The sequence below is a fragment of the Amblyraja radiata genome, chromosome 34 (assembly GCF_010909765.2).
Source record: "Amblyraja radiata isolate CabotCenter1 chromosome 34, sAmbRad1.1.pri, whole genome shotgun sequence".
Lineage (NCBI taxonomy): Eukaryota > Metazoa > Chordata > Chondrichthyes > Rajiformes > Rajidae > Amblyraja > Amblyraja radiata.
Window position 1 is genome coordinate 10686144 of NC_045989.1, and position 18938 is coordinate 10705081.

General features: G+C 41.1%; 1 protein-coding gene across 3 annotated transcripts in view; it reads right to left on the reverse strand.

Moving 5' to 3' along the window:
• Positions 1-2481: 2481 nt before the first annotated feature.
• The window catches only part of iqch (IQ motif containing H), a 115217-nt gene continuing 98760 nt past the window's right edge, over positions 2482-18938 (reverse strand). For 2 of the 3 annotated variants that reach the window (XM_033050028.1, XM_033050030.1), the window contains 4 exons: positions 16810-16935; positions 11897-11958; positions 11358-11466; positions 2482-4546 (listed from right to left, as the gene is read on the reverse strand). In XM_033050028.1, the coding sequence (XP_032905919.1) occupies positions 4451-4546; positions 11358-11466; positions 11897-11958; positions 16810-16935 (393 nt within the window). In that variant the 3' untranslated portion in view covers positions 2482-4450. The remainder of the gene's footprint in view (positions 4547-11357; positions 11467-11896; positions 11959-16809; positions 16936-18938) is intronic. The other variant, XM_033050029.1, reaches the window with a different exon arrangement.

Below are 18938 nucleotides of genomic sequence, written 5' to 3' on the forward strand. Positions count from 1 at the left end.
TTCATTAACATCAGCATCTGCAGTTCCTTGTTTCGTCATCTTAGGCATTTTGGATCAAAGGGCCTGTTTCTTTGCTCTATGACTCCCAAGGTCATAGAGCAAGTGTCAAACTAAGATGCACTCTGTTCAGAGAGAACAGGTAAACGTTTCAGTTTATTTATTTTTGTAAATAATTGTGTTTTACACCCACAAAATTAAGTCAGAATTAAAAGTGAGAGGGGAAAAATCTAAAGTAATTCCGAGGGGCAATCTTTTCGCAAAGAGGATAGTGGGGATGTTTAATGACCTACCAGATGTGGTGTCAGAGGCAACATTTAAAACGCATTTAGACAGGTACAGGGATAGGAAATGGGTATGGGCCAAATGCAGACAACTGCACCTGGCTCAGGTAGGCAACTCGGGTGGCACGGCTGAGTTAGGCCCTAGAGCTTGTTTGCTTCTGCAGAATTTTATGAACCCAAGTCTCAAATTTGGATTCCAGAGAGGGGGGGAGAGCAAATCTTTACAACACCATTGGACATTGACACACTAATCCTTTGGATTTCCTCAGCATAATGAACTGTCTAGATAAAGATGAACAAACTGCTGGAGGAACTCAGTGGCTCAGGCAGCATTTGTGGAGAAAATTTAATAGGCGACATTTTGGATTGGGACTCTTCCTGGGACTGATGCAGTAAATGGGAGTCAACTGGTAAAATGATGCGAGTAGAAGGGGTGGAGCAAGAGCTATCAAATGATAGGTGGATCCAGTCAAGGGGGGTCAATAGGCAGATGAGTCGTGTGGGGAAGAAAAGGGTGGGGATAATTACCAAAAGTGGAAAAGAGAAGTTGGACCTTTCTCATAGTAACTATTTTAAGTCGAGTACCAGTAAAATATTGTTTTCAAGATTTGCAGTTGAGGTTGAAACTAGATGTACATTCTAGATTAAGTTGGCAGTACTAATGATGATTAGGAGTATTCTCATATGTAAAAGATAAATTATAACTGAATACTTGAACTCGGTGATCCTTTTCCACTTTATGACATCTTTGTGTGTCTTGCAATCTAGTATTAAGCTGACACAATCTGCTAGCACCCGCAAATAAATTGTTGATCCCTTGCATTTTGAGGCAAATATCTCTTTGGATTTCAATAAATATAAAATCAGTCATAACCTTCCATGTATATAGCACTTTTCACAATCTTAGATCATGACATTTGGTGAAACAATGATGATGAAAAAGTATCATTGCCTTGTGTAGAAACATGGAGACAATCAAATTGTGCACAGCAAGGTTCCACAAACAACAAATACATGAATGAATGAATGAATACTTTATTGTTACAGTGATATTCGTTGCTAAGGTATGCAAATCGTCGACACATAAAAGGCGCTGACAAAAGTTAAAGTATCCCCCTCCAGGTCCACCTTTGTTCCTCTCCTCTTCTCCCCCCCCCACCCCCCCGCGGTCCCCCCCACACCGGGTCCTCCTTTGTTTTTCCCCCTCATTAGTTTTAATGATGTTGTTCGAAGGAAAACATAACAGCCATAACATTTGGGAGCTCCCCTCTGCTACGATTCAAGTACAGACACTGGATATTTTAATTTACTTTATAGGGCTTTGGTTTAACTGGCACCTAAAACGAAGACATTGGAAGATTAATTTACTTTAAACTTTTTTGTTCATTAATTTTATATATTTTATGAAGTGTCTGTTCTCTCCCAGTAGATTGTAGGAATCCAGTGCGATGTCAGGATAGGCTTTTAGGGAGAATGGAGACAGGATTACTGGAGATCATGTGATAAAACTTCCAATGAACACCTTTTACTCAATCTGGAAACACAAGACCTAAGCAAACCTGGTAGTGCTGGTGATTGTAAGCTACAGAAATCATTGCAGAGGATAATTTCATTTTGTAAATGTGCTATTAAAGCAATATGACTGAAGTCACTGAATTCTTAAGTACATTTAGTTCTTTTGCAAAATTGATGTAATCTCAAACCATGATTGAAATTGAAATAATATTTCTAATTGAGAAAAATACAAAAAGGTCAGTTTGCTAAAAAAATAATACTAACTTTGATTTTTTTTTAACATAAATCACATTTTTATTATTAGTCTTTGCAGCGTGGTTACCTATGCTCAAGACCATGGCTACTAATTGAAAGTCCTAGGAGCTCAAGACAGAATTGCCATGGAGGAACATACAATAAAGTTCAGGTAATTATAATGGTTCGTTTAGGGAAAAGGGTTCATTTGCTGACTGAACCACTCAGTAATTTGTTGTATCAGGGAACTCTGTTCATCTGAATTGCTGCATAATGCTGAACATTATAACAATCTCTGCAAGCTTTCCCCCCGGCTCTCAGTCAGTACTGAGTTGGACATCCGAACTTTGAAACTACTTGTCAGATGCAGCAATTCATGGTGACTTTGCAGAAAATATTTGCTCTGTACTTTCGTCCAATGCAAAGTAAATAGCACAAATAGAGACAAGTGTTAAACATAGTGTAAGATGATGCGTTTGCACGCGTTCAGTAGTATCTCACTGTACTTTTTATTGGGCTAGTATAAATTCTGTACAACGCTGAACAGTTCTGAGAGTGAAAATATACTTTTTCAAATGTCAAGATTTTTTTAACATTAGGAACCTGAGTGGAACCAGTTATTGCCATTGTCGATCATTTGGATATGTCTGCCATTTGTTAACAAAAGCTTCTGGTGTAACATGATAATACTATTAGGGCACTAGTCAGGACAATGTCATCAACCCTTGTGATTTTTTTTAAAGTATGCCTCTTTTAATGCAGATCAACTAATGAATACATTTGGTGGTAATAAGACATAAAACTAAATGATAATATTGCTCATGGTCTCCACAGAATGTTCCAGTTCTTTTCGTGCCCTTGAGGAGTGGCTCTTGTGGGACTTAGAGGAAAGTCTAATAATTACTACAATAATAAAAAGGTGGGGGGTAGCCTGCCAGGAAGAAGAAATTAGTCCCCCCAAAAAAAGGTGAAATTGGACATTAGTGTTCTGTATAAGATACATAAGCATTTTATATTGTTGTCATGGTCCTTTAGACTTGAAATATTGGTGGCCATGGCAGGGTTGTGGATTCCACAATCAACAATAACACCAAGGTCACGTTGTCAAACTGAACAATTGGAGATACTACACAACGGTCCAAACAGGATCAGCTGTGCTTCTCTCCTGTTATAATTACATGAATAATACCATGATACAGAGGAAGGGAGTTATTGTGTAATATGGTAATTGGCTGACTAGTTCTAAGGTTTGGAAAAGGTTGTGATCATGGATATTGTAATCAGGTGAATAATTAATATGGTGAAAGACGTCTATTGTAAAATATGTTAATGAGATAGATGGAATATATTCAGGCCAAGTGATTGTCTTGTATTTGGTGAAATGAGTATTGTATCTTCTCTCAAGTTATGTTAATTCTCTAATATGGTTTTCCTAAGAACAGAATCTCAGCGAGATCAGCAGAGGTGCGGTCAATTAACCCCTGCAGAAAAGGAGTGGCGATTCATACACCAAGATCAATTAATTGGCAGGGAACTGTGACTCCTCTCCACTAAGCTATGTTGCCTTTCCAAAACAGTCGATTTCAATAGTTGATATTCAACAATAGATGAGTGTATTTAAGGAGGAAACTGGATGGGTCGTGATATGGGAAGATTTTGCTGAAATTGTGTGATTTATAGCACAAAGGCTCTTTCTGGTTGTTTAACTTTTGCCAACAATTATCTCAGGTGTGGTATTAAAGCCCTACAATTAATTTTAGTGCCTGAAATGTTAACTATTTCCAAGCCATGACTATTGACTGAAGACCAGATTTGGACTGATCTGTGATATTGAATAAATTTGACAGCACAAATTACTCTGAACAGGCTGGTTTGGTCCTGACTGCAGGCACAGGAGAAGTCATAGCGTGGAATATTTTTGCCTGTCTTTATATCGCACTAAAGCAGCACAGAAACAATAGTGGTAATGCTCATTAAAATTTGTCAATGAACTTTGGACAGAATGCTACAGGACAGAAAACCACTTTAATAATGTTCCAGATATTCAATGATTTTTGACTGGATTTAAGCATCTGTTACTGGATGGTATTATCCTGGGATGTGGGGAGGAATGGGAAAACAAAGAAAGAAGAATCTGAGTTTACAATAGTTCCTATTTACAGCAGAACACATTATGTTTATCTCATCTATAACATTTTAGTTGCCATTTTTGAATAAGTTTTAATCAGTTCCAACAATATCCTGATTGGAAAACAGATTCCACAGGACATTTCTTTTGCTTGCATGGACAAAGCTGAAACATTGAAACACATGCAGACTCTTTTTTAGATCGCTTACAATAACACAGGATTCCAGCGAGATAGAATTGGAGCTCAAGTAGTTCACTGTTAAATATCTGTAGTTGCTCAGAATTAGGTTCTTCATATCATAAGCTCTGATGGAAGGATGGAATTGCCTTCTTGGGACTTGTTCGCTATTGTAACTCCAAGGATTGTTTCAATATCTTGAATCGCTGCCTGTAAAATAAGCATGTTAAGTTAGACACATAAATGCTGGAGTAACTTGGTTAGGCAGCATGCCTGGATTACATGGATAAGTGACCCTTTTGGGTCAGGATCCTTCTTCAGACTGATTGCAGGGTCGTGACCCTTTTGGGTCAGGATCCTTCTTCAGACTGATTGCAGGGTGGGCAGGGAAGAAAGCTGGAAGAGAGGAGGGTAAGACTGAGCATGACCAGTAATAGGTGAACACAAGGAGCGGTGCAGCGGTAGAGTTGCTGCCTTATAGTCCTTACAGTGCGGAGACTCAGGTTCAATCCCGACTACGGGTGCTGTCTGTACAGAGTTTATACGTTCTCCCCGTGACCTCGTGAGTTTTCTCCGAGATCTTCGGTTTCCTCCCACACTCCAGGTATGTAGGTTAATTGGATTGGTCTAATTGTAAATTGTCCTACTAGGGTGTGTAGGATAGTGTTAATGTGCGAGGATCGCTCGGTGGGCCGAAGGGCCTGTTTCCGCGCTGTATCTCTAAACTAAACTAGCATTTTATTTTGATAGGCAGATTGTTGAACAAAGACAAGAAAGACATGAAAAAAAGACAGGTGTGAGCCCAAAAGGATAAAGAGTTGTGGATTGTCAAACTTGAGGATAGAAAAGTTGTGAATTGTGATGCCAGTGGAGGGGAAGGGGACAAACTTGTGCGAGGTCAACAAGGGTTCAAATTGGGGGAGTGGTGGGGAAAAAGGAAAGGGGAGGGGGAGTCTTGGGGGTGAGGGAAGGGAGCTGTTTGTGGGTTAGTTACATAAAATTGGACAATTCAATGTTCGTACCGTTGGATTGTATGCTATGCAAGCAGAATATGAGATGTTCCTCCAGTTTGCGTATGGTCTCACTCTGGCAATGGAGAATGCCTAGGAGAGAAAGGTCAGTATGGGGATGGGAAGGGGTTAAAATGGTCAGCAACATGGAGATCTTGTTGGATTGGCGGACCAAGAGCAAGTGTTTGACAAAGCAGTCGCAGAATCCAGTCGTGGTCTCACTGATGTACAGGAGGTCACTTCTGCAACACTGGATGCAGATGAGGTTACTGGAGGTGCACATGAACTTCTGTCTCACCTGGGAGGACAGCTGGGGTCCCTGGATGGAGATGAGGTATAGGGACAAATGTTACATCTCCTGCAGTTGCAGGGGGAAGTACCTGGGGAGAGGGAATGGATGAGTCAACCAAGGAGTTGCGGAGGGAGCAGTCTCTGTGGAAGTCGAAAAGGGATCAGGATGGAAAGATGTGACTGGTGGTGGGATCACGTTGGAGGTGACAACAAATGTCGGAAGATGATGTGGAGGCTGGTTGGGTGAAAGGTGAGGACCAGGGGAACAATCTTTTTCTGTCTGGGGAGGGGGGGGTGAGCAAGAGCAAAACTATGGGACAAAGAGTAGACGCAGAGCTGCATTCTGTTCATGAGACAAGGAACTGTAGATTCTTGCAAATGTTTGTCACCTACTCACTTACTGTAACATTTTGTTACAGGTGTATTATTTGCTGCAATCAAGCAGAGAAAGCACAAGGAGGATAGAAACAAAGAATGGCAGTTTACAAGAAGGCGCTTTCCTGTGCAAACAGTAATCACTTGGATATCCATTTGCCCTAAAGAATCTGCAGCACCAGATACCAAAAGCTATCATTTCTTATGCTTCAACATCTGAAGATCAACACCCTGAGAAATGGTCATGGAGAACAACAAATTGTATTTGTAAAACAAACATCAATCATAAATAAAGTTTTCCATGTAGTTGCAAATACTAATTAAGTGTGGTTCTTCTGTAAAATAGCAATCTTGGATGGTGTATCCTATGTATGGATATCGGGTGACAATACCTGATAGTGTAATGGGCCTGTCCCACTTAGGCGACTGCAGGAGATTATGCAGTCGCTACATCTGTCTGGGGGGGGGGGTGTGGGGGTGGGGGGGGGGGGTGTGTGGGGGGGGTGTGTGTGTGGGGTGGGGGGAGGGGGGTGTGCGTGCGCGTGTTTCTCTCTGACAGTCACCGTTCCGGGGTCAGGCGAATGCCGGCAACTTGACAGTCGTGGCAGTTGCCTGAAAAATCGCCTAAGTGGGACAGGCCCATAAGGGTGCTGTCTATATTGCTATAACCCCCATGTTTGTGCCTTGTTAAATGGATAGGGATTTTAAAGGAATTGGGATTAATTGACAATGAAAGTATTATACAGATACCTAATACATTCTTATAAAACATATATGAATAGGAACAGGGAAAGAAATTTTAATAATAGTGTACGAAAAAATAAAAAAACTCTTATTGCTGATCTGGTAAATTGGATTGCAGGAACTAAGTGGCGAATTATTATTCTTCCTAGACAGTCCTTCAGATTAGAGGATGACTTACTGTAACTCCACACCATGTTCATGCTTTATGAGATGGCTGATGAAGTTAATGTGAAAGCCATTAATTTTGCCGTGGGTGGGGCAGGGGTGTCTGGCAGGCTAGGTGGTGGTTTGGTGGGCGGTGCATGTTCTCTGCTATACCATATGCTTGTGATAAATGGACTCAAGTTCTCTGTGCCTTCCCAATTCGCGATTTTGGTAGGCATGTTACACATTTCAGTGGGGCTTTGAGAATGTCTGTCAGATAGCCTCTTGCTTATCATCCTGGGCAATAAACATAACATAGAGAAGATATGATGCTTTACATCAATTATTAGCTTGGCCATAGCTGGAGTACCTTGTGTAGTTCTGGTTGCCATTTTGTAGGAAGGATGTAATTGGAGAGGGTACAGAGGAGATTCACCAGGATGGTGCCTGGGATACTGCATTTCAACCATGATAAAAGATTAAATTTGTTGAGAAAAAAAGTGAACTGTAGATGCTGATTTATACCAAAGATAGACACAAAATGCTGGTGTAACTCAGCAGGTCAGTTAGAATCTCTGGAGAAAATTGATTAGTGATGTTTAGGGTCAGGACGCTTCTTCAGACTGGTCTGAAGTAGGGTCGCAGCACGAAACGTCACCTTTCCATTTTCTCCAGATACAGTGGCTTGCAAAAGTATTCATACCCCTTGAACTTTTCCACATTTTGTCACGTTACAACCACAAACGTAAATGTATTTTATTGGGATTTTATGTAATAGACTAACACAAAGTGGTGCATAATTGTGAAGTGGAAGGAAAATGATACATGGTTTTCAATTTTTTTTACAAATAAAAAACTGAAAAGTGTGGCGTGCAAAAGTATTCAGCCCCCCTGAGTCAATACTTTGTAGAAACACCTTTCGCTGCAATTACAGCTGCAAGTCTTTTGGGTATGTCTCTACCAGCTTTGCACATCTAGAGACTGAAATTTTTGCCCATTCTTCTTTGCAAAATAGCTCAAACTCAGTCAGATTGGATGGAGAGCGTCTGTGAACAGCAATTTTCAAGTCTTGCCAGAGATTCTCAATTGGATTTAGGTCTGGACTTTGACTGGGCCATTCTAACACATGAATATGCTTTGATCTGTAGCTCTGGCTGTATGTTTAGGGTCGTTGTCCTGCTGGAAGGTGAACCTCCGCCCCAGTCTCAAGTCTTTTACAGACTCTAACAGGTTTTCTTCCAAGATTGCCCTGTATTTGGCTCCATCCATCTTCCCATCAACTATGACCAGCTTCCCTGTCCGTGCTGAAGAAAAGCATCCCCACAGCATGATGCTGCCACCACCATGTTTCACAGTGGGGATGGTGTGTTCAGGGTGATGTGCAGTGTTAGTTTTCTGCCACACATAGCGTTTTGCATTTAGGCCAAAAACTTCAATTTTGGTCTCATCTGACCAGAGCACCTTCCTCCACATGTTTGCTGTGTCCCGCACATGGCTTGTGGCAAACTGCAAACGGGACTTCTTATGGCTTTTTTTCAACAATGGCTTTCTTCTTGCCACTCTTCCATAAAGGCCCGATTTGTGGAGTGCACGACTAATAGTTGTCCTGTGGACAGATTCTCCCACCAGAGCTGTGGATCTCTGCAGCTCCTCCAGAGTTACCATAGGCCGCTTACTTGGCTGCTTCTCTGATCAATGCTCTCCTTGCCCGAACTGTCAGTTTAGGTGGACGACCATGTCTTGGTAGGTTTGCAGTTGTGCCATACTCTTTCCATTTTTGGATGATGGATTGAACAGTGCTCCGTGAGATGTTCAAAGCTTGGGATATTTTTTTATAACCTAACCCTGCTTTAAACTTCCCCACAACTTTATCCCTGACCTGTCTGGTGTGTTCCTTGGGTTTCATGATGCTGTTTGTTCACTAATGTTCTCTAACAAACCTCTGAGGCCTTCACAGAACAGCTGTATTTATACTGAGATTAGATTACACACAAGTGGACTCTATTTACTAATTAGGTGATTTCTGAAGGCAATTGGTTGCACTGGATTTTATTTAGGGGTATCAGAGTAAAGGGGGCTGAATACTTTTGCACGCCACACTTTTCAGTTTTTTATTTGTAAAAATATTTGAAAACCATGTATCATTTTCCTTCCACTTCACAATTATGCGCCACTTTGTGTTGGTCTAGCACATAAAATCCCAATAAAATACATTTACGTTTGTGGTTGTAACGTGACAAAATGTGGAAAAGTTTAAGGGGTATGAATACTTTTGCAAGCCACTGTATGCTGCCTGACCCACTGAGTTACTCCAGCATTTTTTGTCTATCTTTTTAAATAGGTTGGATTTGGTTCCTTTGTAATGGAAGAAGCCGAAGGAGAATCTGATTGAGATGCATAAAATTATGAGCAGCTGGATAGGATAATTAATGGCATTTTTCTCCTTAATGGGGGTGTCAATAACCAGAGAGCACAGGTTAAGGCAAGGGCAAGAAGATTTGGAGAACATCGAGGAAGACATTTTTTCCTCTAATATGGTGGACACCTAAAATGCACCGCTGAGGGGGTGGTAGAAAGATAGACTCTCACAACATTTAAGTATTTAAATGGTTACCTGCATATAGCTGCTCCCAGTCCACATTTGCCTAGTCGCCTTGTTGTACTGAAATCAGACTTTGCCCTAATCTTTAAGGACTTCTTCACAACCTTAAAACCATATGATTATGACAGCTGGAATGTTCTCCCACTAACACTTCCTTAAGTTTAGTTTTAATTTAGTTTAGAAATACAGCGAGGGAACACCTTTCTGCACCGACCAATGATCCGCATACACTAGCACTGGCCTAAACACACTAGGGATAATTTATAATTATACCAAGCCAATTAGCCTACTAACCTGTACCTCTTTGGAGAGTGAGAGGAAACCGGAGCTCCCAGAGAAAACCCATGTCACGGGGAGAATGTACAAACTCCATACAGACAGCACCCTTAATCAGGATCGAACTCTGGTCTCTGGTGCTGTAAAGCAGCAACTCCACCACTATGCTGCCCTAGGTTGCTCAGCTACATACCTGAGGGTTATCACTATTTCACTCTATCCCAAGTAGCACCATCTTTGTTTTGGCCCTCAAGAATTCTGCTGTATCCTAGCTTTTCACTAAGGCAAACCAAGTGTTCGGGACGACAGATGGCACAATGGGCTAAGTGTTCGGCTGGCAACCGGAAGGTAGCCGGTTCGAATCCCGCTTGGAGTGCATACTGTCGTTGTGTCCTTGGGCAAGACACTTCACCCACCTTTGCCTGTGTGTGAATGTGTGTGAGTGACTGGTGGTGGTCGGAGGGGCCGTAGGCGCAGATTGGCAGCCACGCTTCCGTCAGTCTGCCCCAGGGCAGCTGTGGCTACAGAAGTAGCTTACCACCACCGAGTGTGACTGAGGAGTGAATGAATAATGCGATGTAAAGAGCCTTGAGTATTAGAAAGACGCTATATAAATCCCATCCATTATTATTATTATTATTAAAGGGAAAATTAAGGAGTCAAAACTCCCCTACTATGATTACCTGGTTAATTTACAGTTCTGCCATTTGCCTACTCTAACTCGTGCACATTGCCTGTGCAATCAAATTAATCAACCCCACTGTTTTTATATATAAGCTCCACCCATATGTCCTCGTTTGGAGAACTGCCTCAGACACCCCTCCTTAACACAGTAATTGACTCCTTAATTAATATTGTAATGTCACCTCTTTTTATTTGCAACCATCATGTACTGCCTGAAGTATTTATATGCTAGAATGTTAATTTGCCAGACCTGCCCTGCATTCAACTACCTCTCCATTAAAGCATCAACATTATATGCCCAAACATTAAATACTGCTACCAGTTCATCAGCTTTACCTGTAAGATGCCTTGCATTAAAATATATAAAATGTAGCCTTGCATTCCTCCTCTGTGTCCGGAGACTGGATTTTCCTTCTTCATTTGCCTAATATTTGTTATGATCATCTTTAAGAATAGATACAAATTCAACTGGGGTAACTGGAGAGGTCTCACTGACATCTGTCACAGGATCCTCCTCTCCTGCCTCCTCCAAGGGTAGAAGACCTGATCACTATATCTTGTCCAGAGGTACAATGGACATGATCTTCACTACATGATCACTCCAAGAGTTCTGCACGGAGCAGCATCAACCATTATGCACTGCCTTTCTTGACCTTGCCAATCAAGAAGGACCATTGACTATCCTTCTGAAATCTAATGCTGCTGAAATTTATCTCCATTTTACATTCGGTTCATAATAGCATGTAATCTGCAATTTTAACTAAGGTGTAGAGTTATGATTGTCGACTAAATCTTGAGTGACAACGTGTTTCCAATCACTGTGCAATCTTAAAACATTTCTATGTTAATAAACTGTATAAAAATTAAGAGGAAAACATGTTAATTAATGCCTCACCTGAAAATTGTTCTCCCACTGCACATTAGGTGCTGTTATTTCCTGATGAATGACAGAGAGATTACGAGCAAAGGTCAGTAGAGCCCCCTGGAGATCTTCCCCGATTGTTCTGTTAATGATATACAAACAAATGAGTTTACTAATGATTCCCTTTACATGCTTAAAAACAATCACAGTCTCATTTCGGGGAAATGCTGATGGAATTTAATGAGCATTTTCATTCTCGCGGGGCACAAATCTTCTGGGAAATATGAAAGATGAGGTACTATTTTTACATGTCAACTGAAGGATTTGTGCAATAAATATACTTTATTAATCATACACCATTGAAAAGCAATAGGTTAAATCAACTAGATACCAAAATGGAACCAAAACTCCCACGCAGTTAGGAAAAGTCTCTAATGTTCTTCCAAAACAAGCACTGAATCCCCAACATGCAAACGACTTAAGTGAATTGAATTATTGCTGAGTAAAGCTTGATACTTGAATGGAAATGTGTATGGATATGGGGTGAGGGGGTGTTCAAATGGTAAACTTACACCATCCCTAGGCGATCCCTCTTGTTTCCTTCATGTAGTATAAAAACTGTTCCTTGTCTTTCCTATTAAAACAGAGTAAGTACCACATATTAGATCTCATTGGGATGATGCATGCTATGAAAATCCCTTGAGGTTATTCCCTCCTCCTGAGAATATTCTTTCAATGTTTTTACTTGATAACTATTAAAAAGCAGAGATTTGCTGCAAAGTAATTCCCTTCGCAGCAAAGTAGCTTTGAAAATAAGTTTCTGCATGCTATTCCACCATGGAGGGCAGCACAACTGAGCCTTACCATCTCCCAACAGCTTGTGTAGGGACATTCTCTGCCAGCTTTAGCCATTGTAGAAAATGTCCCCAACCTTCGGGTACTGGTTGAACAAGGACTAATGAAGGTTAATGACTAAACTCTGGACTGAAGGACATGATGTATTGAGTTATACTCTTTATTTATGTATGGACAAGTGTTGGAGAAGTCCAAGGAAGGCTTTTTCTCATTGCCTCAGGGAGCTCCTAGTAGCAATAATGTTAACTTTGGAAGGTAACCCTTCAGTGTAGGTAGTTTAGCACATCAATGGTGCAGAATGTAAACAGGTATAGTAAAAACCGACCATTACATTTAAAAATATATTATCTAGAAAAACTGAGATTCTTCTCATAAAGCAGAACACATTAAAACATTTCAAACAAAAATTGGCAACCTTAGATGCAAGTATATGATAAGCTTAGATACAAAAAGCTGGACTAATTCAGCGGGACAGGCAGCATCTCTGGAAAGATGCAATGGGTGACCTTTCGGGTCGAGACTCTTCTTCAGACTAGTTAGGGATAAGGGAAACAAGAGGCAGGCGATGATGTAGAGAGTTAAAGAACAATGAATGAAAGATATGCAAATAAATAATGATGATAAAGGAAACAGGCCATTGCTAGCAGTTTGTTGGGTGACAACGAGAAGTTGGTGAAACTTGGGTGGGGAGGGATAGAGAGAGGGAATGCCGGGGTTATTTGAAGTTAGAGAAATCAATATTTATACCACTGGGCTGTAAGCTGCCCAAGCAAAATATGAGATGCTGTTCCTCCAATTTGCATTTAGCCTTGCTCTGACAATGGAGGAGACCTAGGACAGAAAGGTCTGTGTGGGAATGGGAAGGAGAATTAAAGTGTCCGGCAACCGGAAGATCAGGTAGGTTCAGGCAAGCTGAGCGAAGGTGTTCAACGAAACAATCGCCCAGTCTACATTTGGTCTCGCCGATGTTTAAGAGTCCACATTTTGAATAACAGATACAGTAGATGAGGTTGGAGAAGGTGCAAGTGAATCTCTGCCTAACCTGAAAGGATTTTCGGGGTCCCTGGACAGAATCGAGGGAGGATGCAACAACCCTCCCTATACCTTTAGGGACAGGTGTTGCATCTTCTGCGGTTGCAGGGGAAGGTACCTGTGGAGGGGGTGGTTTGATGGGAAAGGATAAGTTAACCAGGGAGTTGCAGAGGGAACGGTCTCTGTCAAAGTCAAAGTCGATTTTGTTCGTAACATGCACCCGAAGGTGCAGTGAAATGAATTTGCCAGCAGCGATACACTTAAAAAGAACACACAATACACAATAGAATTTAACACAAACATCCACCAGAGCATTCTTCACTGTGGTGGAAGGCAACAAAGTTCAGTCAGTCCTCCTCCTTTGTTCATCCGTGGTCGGGGCCATAAACCCTCCGTAGTCGCCGCTACGGACGGCCCGATGTACAGGCCTTCTCTCGGGACTGTCAAACACACTCCGCGGCTTGGAGTGCCCGAATCAGCACTTGCCTACTGGAGACCGCGGCTTCAGGATGTTATAGGCCGCAGGCCGGCGGTCGGAGCTCTTCTCCGGCGATCTCCAGCAAGGGATCCCAGGCTCCAGATGGTAAGTCCACGCCACGGCCGGGGCTAGAAGCTCCGCAGACCACAGCCCCATGATGCCAAAGTCACCAGGCCAGCGATCGGAGCACTCCTCTCTGGTGACCCCCGGCAAGGATTCACCCGCTCTGTGATGGAAAAGTCCACGCAGCGCCCGCTGCTGAAACTACGGGCGCGACTTCAGGAAAGGCCGCTCCAATCCATGCTGTTAGGCCACGAGGGAGGCGACATGGAAAAAGTTGCCTCTCCTGCCTTCCCCCCCACCACCCCTCACACAAGACACACCAAGAGACACCTAAACTAACATTTAGACGCACAAAAACCCCCCAAAAAAGTAGAAATAACGAACACGCTGCTGGCAGGGCAGCCGACTCTCAGCGCCCCAACCGACCGGAAGGCGAAAAGGGGTGGAGTTGGGAAGATGTGACTAATGTTGGGATCCCGTTGAAGGTGGCGAACATTTCAGAGGATTATGTGTTGTATGTGGCAGCTGATGAGGCTGAAAGATAAGGACTAGGGGGAACTCTGTCTATGCGATGGCTGATGGGGTGCGAGGTTAGGTAAATGGTACCTGGTAAAAGGTAAATGGGGTGAAGAAGCTTGGTTTCTTCACTCCCATCCATCTCTTGGTAAGTTACACTTGTTGAACTCAGCAACCCCAATGGAGATTAGAATTACAGTGTCATACGGAAAGTTAATAGATCATTCAGCCCAAGTCAAGATGCCCCATCTGCTAGTCCCATTTCCCCCATGCTGAGCCCATAAATCCCTCCAAACCTTTCCTGTTCATATACCTGTATAAATATTTTTTACTGTACCTGCCTCAACTATTTGCTCTAGTGATTGAAATGGGAAACCTCTGTACAGATAAATAATGACGGTTGTGACAAAGTTAATATAATAATCATAGGGAACTTAATCACCTTGGCAATAAAATGAATAGTCTTGAGGTTAAGTTCATGTGAAGTAGACAAGAAAGAGAGGTAACTTAACAAAAAGCATTGTGTACCCCAACAGGGAACATACATTTCTAGATCTGGTGAGGCAGGATTAATTAATAATTTCTTCATAATGGATCATCGGAGGAAAGGTGATGGCAATAAAATAGTATTTCATAATCAGTCCGAGAGTGACACATTTAAAGAAAATAAATTAGAGTCCTAAGGTTAAATAAAGACAATCACATAGGTACAGAGGGCTAATGTCAAGAGCTGGGTAAAGTAATTGAGAAATAAGACAGAAGCAATGGCATATATTTTAAATAAATATTTCCTAATTCTCCATGAATATATACTTCATCCAGAAACACTGAGAATCGTAATCCATTTAAATTTAACTAAAGTAATTAGCAGGCTTATGGTTTGTGAGGATTTGGAAAACCTATAAAAGATACAGCATGTTAATTGCTTTAAAATAAGACTGAGAAAGAGGGAATGTATGTAAAGTAGCACAAAAATAGAAAACAAAAAGGTAAGAACCGCCATGTGAATGTAAAGAGGAAATGAATATTAAGAGTTAAACAAATATATTGCAAATTATCTTTATTATTCGAAAACAAAAAATATAACAAAAATTGTAGATATCCTGGACTGAAACAAATTTGATGGTACCAAAAGTTGTTGTTGCCGCTGTATGAATTAAGTAGTTGTCAACGTTCAAATTTTTGATATTCTGCAGGGGTTTCATTGGATCGGAAAACAATAAATGGAACAATATTATTTAAGAAAAAAAGAGAGGAAGAGGGACTTGCAAGCCAGTTAACATAACTTCAGTTATTGGGAAAATGCTGTAATCCATTATTAATGAATTTTAAACAAGGCATAAGAGGACCAGGCATGGTTTTATTACAGGGATATTGTTTTATAAATCTGAGAAAATAACTATCGGGATAGATAAAAAGAAGCAAACGGATGTGGTGTATTAAGATTTCCAAAAGGCCTGTTACTGCAGTCAAAGTTAGTGTTCGGAAACTCTACCCTGTAAGATATTGTTTTATCGAAACTGTAAATAAATCAAGTTGACTAAAACGGGTATTAGTGATAATTTAAAAAAAGCTGTATTTGTGAGATCTCCTCCAACAGTTTATTCAATGAATAAATCATTCATATGGGAAAGTACAGTATAATCTCTGCTTCAATATGCGAGCTTCGCCTGGTCTGAGCCAGGGCAATGGCAGCAGAGTTGTTGCCTCCAGAGCCCCAGGTTATAGAGGTGTCTCATAGCTATAATCTGGCCCTTGTTATTGGCAATGCACGTGATATGAACTGTGGCTTAGATTAAGACTGAGTTTGGTGGGTACTAATTACACTTCACCTCTCCAGTAAGAAACAATGCCCACAAACTCAGGCAAGAATGACTGTGTTTTAGTGAGGAACTGGAAGATGTCCAGGCACCTGGAATCTAAGGCTGTTGTGTACAAGAGGGAGGGAAATTCCTTCAACAAAAGCATATACATTGGTGTTTTAAGATAATTTCATTTTGAATTTGGGGAGAAAGAAGTCAAAGACTAGAAGGAATAGTTTTAAGGTCTGAAGGGAAAAGTTTTAAGGAGATGTGCCGGGCAAGTTTTATTTTTACACAGAGAGTAGTGAGTGTCAAATAAAATGCTGCCGTTGGTGGTAGTGGAACAGATAAAATAGTGAAATTTAAGAAGCTTTTAGATAGGTGCATGGATATGCAGAGAATGGAGACATATAAATCATGTAAAGGCCGATTAGTTTAACTTGGCATCATGTTTGGCAGAGATTGTGGGCCGAAGGGCCTGTTCCTGTACTATACTGTTCAATGTTGTAAGCTATTTGCTGCTTTTAGAAATTGGCATGACTAAATAGGATTTCCAAATGTATATAATAACACATATTCTCTGAGTCTATATAAACCTGTTTATATAATTTAGAAAAAAACCTTGCGACGAACTGATTTGTTTAATAGAATAAAACCATGGTTATAATGATGTCAGAGAAGACCACCTATAGTGCTTACTAGCGTGGCAAACCTTGTGAGACAAGAAAAACTTCAATACCTTAATATCAAAACCAATCCCGTGAGCTTTAAAAATCTTGAAGAGTACACCGTAGTGGACCATGGATAAATTGCCATGTTTCAACTGTGTGCTTAACACTCCGTAACGTTTCACGAAAGGAAGTTGCTGAAAGGCAAATAATATCTAGTACAGATATGTATATATTATCTTGAAACCCTACTGTGGCCTATTAAGCTTAAATGAGGAACTCAGATAAGTGCATCTGTCGATCAAATATTTTGGTTGATATGATTTCATTAAAGTATGACACAAGCCTTTTTAATACATTTATTAAAAACAAAGCTCAGTAAAACTCATGGAAGACTAGGGCGACAACCCATTTGCTGGAGGAACTCAGCGTGTCAAGCAGGGATGGAAATGGACAGTCAACGTTTTGGGCCGGGACACCTCATCAGCATTGAAAGGGTAGAGGGGAAATACTGTAGCCAGAATATAAAGAGGGGGAGGCATGCTGGCAAGTGATAGATGGATCTAGGTGAGGAAGGGCTGATTGGTACATGGAGTCAGGTCAAGTGGGAGAGGAAACGTTGGAGATGGTGACAGAGGCACGGAGAAGATAGGTGGAGATAACAAAAGGGCTGCAGATGGCGGAATCTGACAGGAAAGAAACGTGAAACATGCAACCAAATAAGGGCAGGTGAAGTATTTAGATGATGAACAAGTGCGCGGGGGAAGAAAAATAAACTGCCTAATAGGGGTTGGCAGGTGGGGTTGATAATCAGTTTATATGAGAGAACTTGGGTAGGCTAGAAGGCCAGAGAAAGGGGCAAAGGAGAAGTGGATTACTTGAAACTGGAGAATTCAATGTTCACGCCATCAGGTTATAAACTGCTCGTTCTCTAATCTGTGTTTGGCAACACCCTGGCAAAGGAGGAGGCTAAGGATGGATTGTTTGATGCAGGATTGGGAAGAAGATTTATAATGTGTTGCAACCACAAACTCGTAATGTCCATTGTGGACAGAGCGCAAGTGCTTGGCACAGCGCACATGGAGTCTGCATTTGGTCTCACTGATGTCCAGGGTCAGGGCAAGGAGCGTGAATTACCATGATTGGTTCTTTAAAGCGGAGCTGTGAGGACAGACCTACTGGTACCCATCTTCTGGAAACTGATCCCAGGATACTGTCCCCCATGGCAAGTCAGTCGGGAGAGGGAACCTCAAAGGCATAAGGCTGTTCTAGTTAAATAAACTAACCTAACTTCTGAATCATACTTGGGTAAAGGATTTGTATTGTTTGTCCAATTCCATTGTAGAAATATGTGCTGGAAGATCCCATCATACAAGTGGCAGGTGAACCAAATGACAGTATCTGCTCTTTCCCTTGCTTCCTGTGCCTAAGTACTGTTAATCTATTTTGTAGCCTCACATGAGTTCAATCTCCCCAGAATTTCTGGCTCATTGGTGAATATTTAAATTTTCTTTCAGTTATGCTGCATCAGAATTGCTCTTTTTTGAAGAACCAACTTATAATTCATATCTACAAAAATTTAATAATAATAAAAATTAATAATTGAACATCAAGGGAAATGACAGGAAATGTATGACACACCTGTGGGATGTTCCTCCTGGCTGATGTCATGGGGAGAAAATGGATACACCATTATTTTCACATTCAAAATTTGATATTAAATTTCTTTTTAAAGTTAATTATGGATTGTGCTGGTATGATATGCAGAAGTAATTCAAGGGGAAGTGTAATAAAAGTTATTTAAAACAAATGATAATGAGAAAAAAAACATAAAATCATGATATTTTCAAAATTGTGGCAACATAATACATATAAAGAGAGTTGGGGGTGAATTATTTAGGACCAGGCTGTACATAGAGGAGATTTGGTGTAAGAAATACCAAATTGCTAATGGCATTTCAGGATCTTTTGTTAAATTTGATGGAATTATAAATCACGTCTACTTATGAAGAGTAACCGGGGAATATCTGGTATGGTTAAACCGTGAACCTTCTCCATCCCATCGTGAATTAGTTTGTCCTTAGCCAGGGCCACAGAGTGGGCAGTAGGATTGGCCTTAATATTCTTGGGCAGGGACGGGTAAAGCCAGCCAGAGTGTTAGCCAGTGAATTCTTACCCGGGGAGGTTCTGTATACTAAGC